General features: G+C 52.6%; 1 protein-coding gene across 1 annotated transcript in view; it reads left to right on the plus strand.

The window, feature by feature from the left end:
- FREM3 (FRAS1 related extracellular matrix 3) overlaps positions 1–12,103 on the plus strand; it is a 74,932-nt gene that overhangs the window by 60,584 nt on the left and 2,245 nt on the right. The window contains exons 5-7 of the mRNA XM_004606263.2: positions 1,492–1,617; positions 6,411–6,662; positions 10,816–10,965. Of these exons, the coding sequence (XP_004606320.2) occupies positions 1,492–1,617; positions 6,411–6,662; positions 10,816–10,965 (528 nt within the window). The remainder of the gene's footprint in view (positions 1–1,491; positions 1,618–6,410; positions 6,663–10,815; positions 10,966–12,103) is intronic.

Below are 12,103 nucleotides of genomic sequence, written 5' to 3' on the forward strand. Positions count from 1 at the left end.
AGATCCCATCCCCAGCACCCCATATGGTCCCCCAAGCCCATTAAAAAAAAATTTTTTTTTAAATCACTCCTCTTTAGCAGACCTAAAACTTTTGTTATTGTTTTATTTTGTTAGTTTGTTTGTTTGTTTCTGCTTTTTGGGTTGCACCGGCAATGCACTCAGGAATTACTCCTGGTGGTGCTCAGGGGACCATATGGGATGCTGGGAATCGAACCCGGGTCAGCCACGTGCAAGGCAAACGCCCTACCTGCTGTGCTATCGCTCCAGCTCCCTATTATTGTTTTTTGAGCCACACGTGGTGATGCTCAGAGCTTACTTTTGACTCTGTACTCAGGGATCACACCTAGTGGGGCTGGGGGAACTGTATGGAATGCCAGGGCTTGAACCCAGGTTGGCTGCATGTAGGCAAGCACCCTATCTGCTGCACTACTGCTCCAACTAAGACCTAAAATTTGTAAAGCTCAACACCCCACCCCTCCCCCAAAAAAGCAAGAGACACAGAATTGCTACCAAGATGCACTTTCTGTTTTAATCTAGATATTCTATTTATCCTTTCAAAAGGGGTTTCCTAAACCAAATTCCACAGCCTCTTCAACTGTATTGAGAATATTCTCCAGGAGGGACTGGAGCAATAACACAGCGGCTAGGGCGTTTGCCTTGCATGCGGCTGACCCGGGTTCGATTCCAGGCATCCCATATTTGATCCCCAGCACCACCAGGAGTAATTCCAGAGTTCAGAGCCAGGAGTAACCCCTGTGCATTGCTGGTGTGACCTAAAAAGCAAAAAAATAAAATAAATAAAATAAAATAAGATAAAATAAAATATTCTCCAGGAGTTGGAGGGATAGTACAGCAGGTAAGGCCTTGCATGTGGCAGTCCTGGGTTCAATCCCGGCACCCCATAGGGTCCCCCAAGCATTGCCAGGGGTGATTCATGAATGCAGAGCCAGGAGTAACCCCTGAGCATCACTAGGTGTGACCCAAAGAGTCAAAAAAGAAAAAGAATATTTTCTAGGCCGGAGCAAAAGTACAATGGATAGGGTGTTTGCCTTGCACATGGCCAACCTGGGTTTTATCGCCAGCATCCCATATGGTCCCCTGAGCACCACCAAGAGGATTCCTGAGTGCAGATGCAGGAGTAACACCTTAGCATTGCAGGGTGTGACTATATATAATCTAGATAGATAGATAGATAGATAGATAGATAGATAGATAGATAGATAGATAGATAAGATAGATCGATAAGATAGATAGATAAGATAGATTAGATAGATAGATTAGATAGATAGATAGATAGATAGATAGATAGATAGATAGATAGATAGATAGATAGATAGATAGATATCCATTTTCAATGTTATAACTGTATACAGTTAATCAGATTGGAAAATATATGGGTCAAAGAGTGTGTGTTTCTACTCGGGTTAAAATCACACCAGTATCATGCATCCAGGCGAGTTCTTGCTCATGAGTCTCTGCCATCTCTCCTAGAACCAACGGTCTCTATTCCGGAGGCAGAATACGTCGTGGAGGAAGCGGTGGGGGAACTTTTGGTTCCCGTCAGACGCTCGGGAGATGTCAGCCAGGAGCTGAGCGTGCTGTGCTCTACACATCACGGTATGAGGCCGGCGGGCGGTGCTGGGGGCGGGCGGGAAGGCCACTCACTCCGCTGCCCTGTGCTGATGCTGACCTCCAGCGCCCCGTCTCTCTGCCACGAGCTGCATTCTACTCACGAGTGGCATAAAAACCTCTTTTTCGACTCTTCTTGTGAGGGTCCAGTGAGGCGACCCAGGTGTAAAGAATTTATTTGAGCTAATGAAAAATGTAAATAAGGGATTCATCATTTTACTAGTGAGCCCCGAGTCTAGGAAACATGGTCCACATTGTGCGTCTGTAAGACTCGGTCTCCCCCCCACCCCCTCTACGCCAGCCGAGAGCCCAAGGTGCCCGCTCTCCTGTGCTCACCCATCTGTACAGTGGAAGCCCCCCGCTCAAGGCCGTAGTGGGTAATTGATCAAAGTCCGGAACTTGTGACATTCTCAACGGCTTGGATAGAATGGGGGGGATTTAGTCCCAGTGCAGTGCAGCCAGACAGAAGGACAGACACTGGCTGATCGCACGCACAGAGGGATGCAAAGGAGGAGCAGCAGGGAGCAGAGGAGATGGATCCTGAGCTTTCTAGGCTGAATGACGTTCTAGAATGAAGCCAGAGCTGAGGGTTCTAGAGAGGAGGGGCTTCAATCACACAGCGTGATGTGACAAGCACTGGTGCCAATCATGGAATGCTCCAGCTGCCACGTTAAAAAGAAGGGGGAGAGACGAGACCCCGAGTGGCCACACATGAACAGCTCCTCCGCTCCTAAAAGGCCATGACCCCGGAGGCCCACCAACTACTCCCGGCACCCAGCGGCTTCCTGCAGAAATGCCTCTGGACTGTGAACTAAGCTATGGCCCCATGCCGTCCCGGGAGGGGGAAGGTTTTTCTCTCTCGGCCTTCCCTTTCTCGGCGGCGTGGCGACCGCCATCTTACAGAGCCCACTAACCGGATGTATGAGCTTGCAGTGACATAAATTTCTCTGGACTTAATTACTAAAAAACCAGAAATCCAAAACGGCGTGGCCGCAATAGCTTATATGCTCGTCATTCTCAGCAATGGAAGACAAATGATCAAGTGATGCCTTTTCGGCAGGTCTGATTTTTTTGGGGGAAATTCCAAATAATAATAGTGAGTTTTCTGTTGAAATATTGAATGTAGTCAATGGGCCAGACTGATAGCACAGTGGGTAGGGCGAATGTAATCAAAGTAAAGAGAGAGTCAAGTGAAAATCACCAGCCACACAGGCAGTGGGTGCGGTGGGAGGGGAGGTATACTGGGGTTCTTGGTGGTGGAACATGTGCACTGGTGAAGGGTGAAGGGTGTTTGATCATTGTAGGACTGAGACTTAAACCTGAAAGCTTTGTAACTTTTCTCATGGTGATTCAATAAAAAATTTAAAAATTAATAAAAAAAATTTAAATAGGGGGTAAATAAATCCACCACTGATTGGAGGGAAATTATATACTTATATATAGAACTGGAGCGATAGGACAGCGGGTAGGGCGTTTGCCTTGCACATGGCCGACCTGGGTTCGATTCCTCTGTCCCTCTCGGAGAGCCTGGCAAGCTACCGAGAGTATCCCGCCCACAGGACAGAACCTGGCAAGCTATCCGTGGCGTATTTGATATGCCAAAAACAGTAGCAACAAGTCTCACAATGGAGACGTTACTGGTGCCCGCTCGAGCAAATCAATGAGCAACGGGATGACAGTAGCAGTGATACAGTGATATATAGAACTACAGGAAAACGAAGTAAATGGGGAAAAAGAGTGGGCTGAGGACATCCCCTCTGTCTTTCTCCACTGGCCCCCGAATTTCACCTCTGAGACTGCCAAGTCATTCTGGTTCCCCGCAGCAGCCACATCTCCAGCTCTTGGCAGATGCCCTGTGTGTGCCCCACATCCCCTCACTTTGGGCTCCCTCGACCCCCGGGGGAGAGCCTGGCAGGGCTGCTCACCTGTTGCAAGTCCAGGTTTGGAGGCTGATCATCCAGGCAGTGGGTCCTATGAGGACTTGGAGGCTTAAGGCTTTTCTAGAACATCGTAAGAGAAGGTGAAGTTTCTTTTTTTCTTTTTCTTTTTCTTTTTTTTGCTTTTTGGGTCACACCTGGCAATGCACAGGGGTTACTCCTGGCTCTGCTCTCAGGAATTACTCCTGGCGGTGCTCAGGGGACCATATGGGATGCTGGGAATCAAACCTGGGTCGACCGCGTGCAAGGCAAACGCCCTGCCTACTGTGCTATCGCTCCAGCCCTGAGAAGGTGAAGTTTCTTGAGTACAGGATTCTGCTAAAAGAATGACTGGTGGGGAGTGGGGCTGGATGGAAGAAATACTTGCGATGACTTGAACTCTCTGGCGTGTCCCCCTACCAGAAGTGATCAGAGCTTAGAGTGCCAGGATCAAACCCAAGTCAGCCACATGCAACGCAAGGACCATACCCACAGCAGTATCTCTCCTAGCCCCTGAGCTTCCATTTTTAATCCAGCGTTATCCTGGTGGCGAGGGGATAGTTCTAGAGAACTAGAAGTGGTCCGGAGTTCCCTTTCACATCACCAGGAGGGGAGTGAGGAACTAGGCTGATGCTGCACTTTGAGGGGCAGGGGAGCCCCAAGTTCATTAGTTTCCGACCGCAGTGGTATTGCCTGTCCCAAACGCCCCCCATCAATGCCCTCCCCGCTGGCTGGGGGCCATGGCCTCCTCAGTGCAGTGTTTGGGAGCAGAAGAGCTCAAGGAGACAACGCCCCCTTCTGGGGAGCGGCTGCTCTGTCCCCACCGTCTCCACTCGGGGCTGTGTTGGGTAAGGATTTGCACACTGAAGGCGTTGTCGGCTGGCCGGGTCTTAGCCCAGATGCCATCCGTCTTTGCTTCTCATCAGTCATTTTTTCCGCGGGAACCTGCTTTCACTGGGAGAAACAACCAACAAGAACTAAACACCCACCAAGCAGGAACAACCTCGGAGCACCCTCGGTTCTTCTCAGCCTCCAAGCCAATACGTTGAGATCCTTCAAGGATCAGCTGTTTAACCACGGATGGGCCCCACTCCGCTGGTGGGACTGTTTCCTGGGTCTAATAAGGAGAAACCAGGAAGCAGTTTGTTCTGTGCAAACTCCAAGCAAATCTGGGAGAAAGACTATCTCCTTTTTTCTCTTTTTGTTCTTTTTTATTGGAGGAGCAGTTTTAAGTCACACCCATATTGCACAGTTTATTCCTGTGCTCAGGGGTCACTTCTGTGCTCGGGAAACCGTCCAGGGTACCTGGGATTGAACCCAGGTCAGCTGTGTGCAAGACAGGCGCCCTACCCACTATACTAGCTTGCCTTCTGAAAAAAATTTCCTCCTTTCTTTCTTCCTGAAGAATATCCTGGGCCAGTGATACAGTACAGTGTAGGGTGCTTGCCTTGCACGCAGCCAGCCTGGGTCTGATCCCTGGCACCCCATCTGGTCCCCTGAGCCCCACCAGGAGTGATCCCTGAGTGCAGAGTCAGGAGGAAGCTGAGTCCAGCCAGGTGTGCCCCCAAAATGTCCCCTTATTCGGTGACAGGTGTGTTAGCAGTTACGGACATTAACCTTCGAATCTCACACTGATTGTCTTGGATTCTTACAAGTTCTTGATTGGCAGGTCCAACAGCAGAGGACTGGACTGGAGCGATAGCATAGCGGGTAGGGCATGGCACGCGGCTCACCCGGGTTCGATTCCTCCGCCCCTCTCAGATAGCCTGGCAAGCTATCGAGAGTATCCCGCCTGCACGGCAGAACCTGGCAAGCTCCCCGTGGCGTATTCGATATGCCCAAAACAGTAACAACTCTCACAATGGAGACATTACTGGTGCCCGCTCCAGCACATCGATGAGCAACGGGACGACAGAGATACAACAGTGCTACATTTTCAAAGTTATTGTTTCTGCTTCCATTGCTATGAGGAGAGAAGCTCTGTCCTGTGGAGCGGCCTCTATGCTGCCGTCTGTCTTTCTTGGGGACTTTGAGACCCCACATTTACCTGACGCACGCAGGGATGGAGCTGGGGGCTTTGCTTCTCCAAGATCCAGACGCTCTGGGTCAGGTCCTTGCCTGGGAAGGGCCCCGTGGTGTCCCTCACCCTAAGGATCCTCTCTCCCTATGTCCTCTGCACTCTCGGTTCTGATCCAAATGTGTGAATGAAGGTGTTGGGTTAAAGCAGCCCCAGAACCCTCTGACTTTCTGTTTGCTTCCCCTGAATCCAAACAGACCTTATTCTGTTTGCACATACCCTCATTAAAGGCCACTGTTTTGGATCACTTGGGCACACCAGAGTCTGCTTTGAAAATCAATGACGGTTTCCATAGTTGCAGATTTTCATATTCAGGTGTGCCATATGACTCAGAACTGTTGTCTAAAGAATTATCTGAAGGGGGCTGGAGCAATAGCACAGCGGGTAGGTGTTTGCCTTGCAAGTAGCCGACCCAGGTTCTGTTCCCAGCATCCCATGTGGTCCCCCGAGCATCGCCAGGAGTAATTCCTGAGTGCAAATCCAGGGTGGGTATGACTCAAAAAAAACAGAAAAAAAATTTTTTTTGAAGAAGCAGCAGGTTGAAAAGATGTTTCAGAGGTTCGTCCAGTCAGGGACTTGCCATGCATGCAGTCGATCCTGCTTCTATTCCTGGCACAGCCTGTGGTCCCCTGAGCACCACCAGGGGTTACTCCTGAGCACAGAGCCAGGACTAGTCCCTGAGCATCCCTCCCACCCCCTTCCCTGTGCAAAAGAAGCAGCAGCATGCAGATTTCCTGATGGCGCGTCCCCTCTTCTGCCCTTCTCTGGCCCCGTGCCTCTTCCCCCAGGGTCGGCCACGGGCTCCATTCCTTCCGGCGTGCTCTCCTCCTCCGACTACATCTCCCGGCCCCGAGACCGCATGAGCATTCTCCGCTTTGACAAGCACGAGGTGGAGAAGAGCTGCAGAGTCCTGATCGTCCAGGACTCCCTTGACGAAGAGGAGGAATCCTTCAGGGTCGCCCTGAGCCTGCCGCAGGGAGGGCAGCTGGGAGCGCGCTTCCCCGCCGCCAAGGTCGTCATCCTGGCGGACCCCAGAGACGGTGAGTCTTCTCCCCCCTTCAGGGCTGGCTAGGAGCGTCCCTGTCTCTGTCCCACTCCCCGTGGAGAGACAGACCCAGCCCAAGCTGCCTCGGGAGGGCTCCTCTTTCACCCACGAGCTTTTTCACCTGCATTGGTACCGCCGCCGGCCCCACATTCCATGCTCACATGTAACACCAAGCGCAGGCCGGGGCTCCGTCCTCCACACAAGGCAGGCATTTGCGACAACTCATTGTTGGCAGAGGCACCTGGATTTGTCATTCATCCAAAAGGTCGGGAAAGTTCTCGCTCTGAATTATAAAACAGCCATATAACGACTGTGACAGAAATAAATACTTGGATTAAACATTAAGGCACCATGGTTTGGTTTACATAGTCATGGTTGCGTTTCAGACGTACAATGTCCCAACACCAGTCACCACTGGAGTCAACCGCCCCCCCCCAGCCCCAGGTTCCCTCCCATCCAAGATGAAATTTTTGTTTGTTTTTCGACAATGCTCAGCGTTACTCCTGGCTCTGCGCTCAGGAATTATTCCTGACGGTGCTCAGGGGACCATATGGGATGCTGGAGATCGAAACCAAGTAGGCCACATGTGAGGCAAATGCCCTACCTGCTGCGCTGTCACTCCAGTCCCAAAGTGAAATATTTTTAATCAACCATGTCACTGTCCCTGTCACTGTCATCCCGTTGCTCATCGATTTGTTCGAGCGGGCACCAGTTGCGTCTCTCATTGAGAGACTTATTGTTACTGTTTTTGGCATATCCAGTATGCCACAGGTAGCTTGCCAGGCTCTGCTGTGCAGGTGTGATACTCTCGGTAGCTTGCTGGACTCTCCGAGAGGGGCAGAGGAATCGAACACGGGTCGGCCGCATGAAAAGTGAATGCCCTACCACTGTGCTATCACTCCAGCCCAATCAACCATGAAACGATTTTTTTCTGATACTTTTCTGATACTGGCTTACAGCAGTTTCCATTATTATTTTATGCTTGCAATGTACATAACCGGTCTCATCCCTTAGTGTCGGTACCCCCAGCTCTGCCCAAGAACCCCTCTCCTTCCCCTCCCCTTCCCCTCGCAGCCTCAGCTCACCACACTATTGGCATTCTCTCAGTGTTCGAGTCCACTGGGTGCTGTCCTAAACCCCTTGCTTTATTTCTTTACAGTCCACCTAGGAACATGATCCTCTGATATTCATCTTTTTTCTTTCTTTCTGACTCACTTCACTTAGCATGACAACCCTCCAACTCCACCTGTTGCTCATCGATTTGTTCAAGCGGGCACCAGTAATGTCTCTCATTGTGACACTTATTGTTACTGCTTTTGGCATATCCAATACACCACAGGTAGCTTGCCAGGCTCTGCCATGTGGGCGTGATACTCTCAATAGCTTGCCGGGCTCTCCAAGAGGGGTGGAGGAATTGAACCCGGGTCGGCCTCATAAAAGGCGAACGCCCAGCCGCTGTGCAATCGCTCCAGCCACCAACTCCACCCATGTTGCAGAAAACTGTGATTTATCTTTTCTCTTGGCTGACTTACTCCATTGTTAAACCAGTGTCTTACAGGGAACTTCTTGGGGCCAGAGAGATGGTGCAGTGGTCAAGGCTGTGCCTGGTGTATCTCCTCTCAGTCCCAACTGCAACCCCCAAACTCACTTATTCTCAAAGATACCCGTTACTTGTTCTTATTGTTATCCACTTAAGTATCTATTAGAATGATTTCGTATCGACCAGAACAATCTCCTAGAAATGTCATCTTTACAAATGTCGACCTTTACATTTATGGCCTAAAAGGTGGTTCTGGCGCTTCAGAAGGTTCGTGTCCTCATCTATCAAGCCTTCCCTGGGTGGGAAGAAGGAGATAAATGAGCACTGAGCAGAGGAGACCCCCAAAGGACAGATCACCCTAGAGACCCTTCCTCCTTTCCCTCCTTCTTCCTTCCTTCCTCCCTTCCTTCCCCTCTCCCTCCTGCCTGTCTTCATTCTTAAATTGAAGTCACACAGTGTTATAACCCTGGGCGGTTTCAGAGGTAGATGAATTTGTTTGTTTGGGGAGGGAAAACTGAGCCACATCTGGCCATGTTCAAGGCTTACTCCTGTCTCTGTGCTCACGGACCATTCCTGGTGATGCTCAGGGGATGATATGGGATGCCAGGAATCAAACTCGGGTCCGCCGCCTGCAAGTTCAGCCCTTCCCCGAACTCTCTTCCTAACCACTCTAGTTTCCCACCAGCCGTGACCAGTTCTCCTTTGTTCTTGAAGACCAGAGCCCCGCCTTATTTGTCCCAGAAATGCCCCTTCTGAGACTAGAAAATGACTCCTGTTTTGCCCATAGCACTCAGGGTTTAGCCGATTAAGTCATGTGACTGCCCTGTTATACAAAAAGTACCTCAAATGCACGAATGCATGCTTGCTCCCACATCCCCCAGCAACCAGCAATACGCTGGAGCATAGAGGAAATACTCAGGAGATCGAACTTAAAAATAAAAAGGGGCTGGGGAGATAGTCCAGTGAGCAGGGTGCTTGCCTTACACCCTGGCACCCCATATGATCCCTTGAGCATCACCAGGAGGGATCCCTGAGCACAGAGCCAGGAGTAAGTCCTGAGCACAGCCAGGCATGGCCCCAAAACAAACTTAAAAAAAGTTTTCAATGGGACCGGAGAGATAGTACAGTGTATAGGGCATTTGCCTTGCACATAGCCAGCCTGTGTTCGATCCCTGGCATCCGCTATGGTCCCCCAAGCACCACCAGGGGTAATTCCTGAGTGCAGAACCAGGAGTAGGCCCTGAGCATCGCTGGGTGTGGCCCAAAAAGCAAAAAAAGGAAAAAATGTTTTGAATACAGAAGAGTGTGATAGTTTGGCAGCTGAAACATCTTCATTTCCTAAAGACGTGCCAGGTCAAGAGGGCCTTCAGGAGAGGTCATATTGTGACCTGCAGTAGGAAGCGTTTTCTTGGGGTGCTGGGGAGGGTCTTGCCTGGGTAAGGGAAGCTGGGAAGGATGGTGGGCTGCTTTAATAGATCAGCAAAAGAGAAGGGATTAGGAAGGCTTGTGCCGCATTCCCACGGTCCTGTCTTAGGGCTGGTCCCAGGGCGCCATCTAGAGGGGAAAACAGCTCCCAGCACGCACCTGGTCTCATGCTAAGGACCGAGAAACCTCTCCCCATTCACGAGCGTGCGGTGGCTTCCAAACACTCACACACACACACACACACACACACACACACACACACACACACACACACACACACACACGGCTGCAGGGAAATAGAATCTGTTCACTCCCACCCCGAGACCAGGGCGAGATCAGCGTCTTCCCCAGCAGAAGGGACCAGCGGGGCGCAGGAGCCCAGCAGTGCTCGGAGCAGTGGCTGGACCCTGGCCGCAGCTTTCTCTTTCTTCTTCTTGTTCTTGTTCCCGGGGCCACACCCGGCTGTGCTCAGGGCTGACTCCTGGCTCTGTGCTCAGGGCTCACTCCTGCCGGGACTCGAGGGACCCCAGGCCACTCGGGACAGGCAGAGAGCCCAGGGAAGGGAGGATTCGTTTGCTGAGAGGGCGGGACTGGGAACTCCAGAGGCCGTGAGAGGGGCCTGGGGCCACAGGAAAGGCCTCCACGGGGATCCCCTGTGGGGCGCGAGGCGGGGGGACTTGCATCCAGAGCAGGAAAGAAAGTGTGTTGAGGACGAGGAAGTTCCAACCTGGCTGAGCAGACAGATCCTTGGCCTGCCTGCAGGGGCCCTGTCCACTCGCTGACTGTCTCCAAGGTCGGGTGCTTCTCTGCATAAGGGGACGCGGAAAGAGTGTGGAGACCAAGGCTGTGACACCCGCAGACGACCACGCCCGTGCAGACAGAGGCCCCTGCACCCAGGCCTTCTGCCTTCTCCCTGCTCAGCAAGTGCCAGGAGGCAGGGCCCAGACGCAGCCCCCAGCCCCAACCCAGGGGGACAGTGGCTGAACTCCAAGCACCATTCCCCATGAGGGACAGTGCTCGGATTGCCTCGGGCATTCCACTGGTGTCACTCAGCACGGGCCGGGGCAGAGTCACTGCGGGCGGCTTGCACAGGCCTCTGGGCTCCACTTCCTGCCACAGGAAGTGAGGGTGACAGTTGCCCGGCCCCGGGGCCGCCTGAGTTTCTGTCTCTCCTGCCCCCCAGTGCCCGCCCTGCACTTCGAGGACGCCGAGTATCACGTGGACGAAGGGGCTGGCGTCCTGGAGGTCTGTGTCCTGCGGACTGGCCCGGACCTTTCCCGCGCGGCCTCCGTCACAGTGCTCTCCCGGAGGACAGAGCCGGCGTCGGCAGAAGGTGAGATGGCCAGGCCCAAGGCTGCCCAGTGGGCAGCAGGGGAGGGTGGGCGGGGTGGGGCCTGGGTGGTCTCTGGGGGCCGGCTCGGGCTTCTCATTTCTCCTTCCTGGGCACACGCTTGGTCCTGACGGGCCCTGGGGTCCCCGAGCTCACTGTCAGCACAGCTGAGCAGGACCCCAGACCCCGCGTGTCTGGGACGGTGACACCAACAGTCCGGGAGAACCCAGAAAGTGGTTCATCTTGGAAGGTGAGATTTTTCACCTCTGACCTTTTCACCTCTGACCCAGCATTTTCCTAGCCCCAAGTGGCACAGGCCCCAACCCACTGGCCTCTTCACCTTATGCAATATGGACGACCAAGGCCCAAGGCCAGGCTCTGAAGCCCACTTGCTCTCCTGAGCCCATCAGCTCATCAGCTGCCCCCCCCCACACACACACACTACACACGTGCACTTAGCACATGCACACACGTCACATGTGCACACACAGCATACACACACCACCTGCACACACACCACACATACCATTAAAAGTCCGCAGCGAAGGAAAGGGACAATGATAAGTACAGGGATGACCCATTTTTGCACTTGCCCAGAGGGGACCTTCTAACTTCCTGGGATGCAGGCCCTTGGCACGGTGCAGTGGCAGCCTTACACCCAAGGAGTAAGCCCTGAGCTCCACCGGGCGTGGCCCCCAAACCAAAAGGAAAACAAAATAGTAAAGCACTGTGTTCCCCTGAACCACTGAGACCAAGTTGCCAAGTAAATGTGGAGCCACCCTCCCAAACCTTTGAGTGCAACGCCCAGATGACATCAACACACTCTGTCAACACAGCGTGCAGCTCAGGACGTTCACCTGTTACCACAGTCGAAATCTCAGGCCTCGTCCAACTCTTCCCCAGTCATCCCCCAACTGGCTCTGTCTGGTCAAGGAATTCGGTTAGTGTTTCCCTGTCAATCTCGTCCCCTTCCATCTGGATCCTGGCCTGGCTTTGACGCCCATAACCTGAGGCCTATAAAATGCCTCCCAGTATGAGGCTGTCCAGTGTTCCTCTGTGAGTAGACTCGGGCCGTCCTGTCTTTGGCACGAATATCGGAGACAGGATCCCCGGATCCATCCAAGGGCACAGGATTTGGCAT

This window comes from Sorex araneus, chromosome 7, assembly GCF_027595985.1.
Source record: "Sorex araneus isolate mSorAra2 chromosome 7, mSorAra2.pri, whole genome shotgun sequence".
NCBI classification, from domain to species: Eukaryota; Metazoa; Chordata; class Mammalia; order Eulipotyphla; family Soricidae; genus Sorex; species Sorex araneus.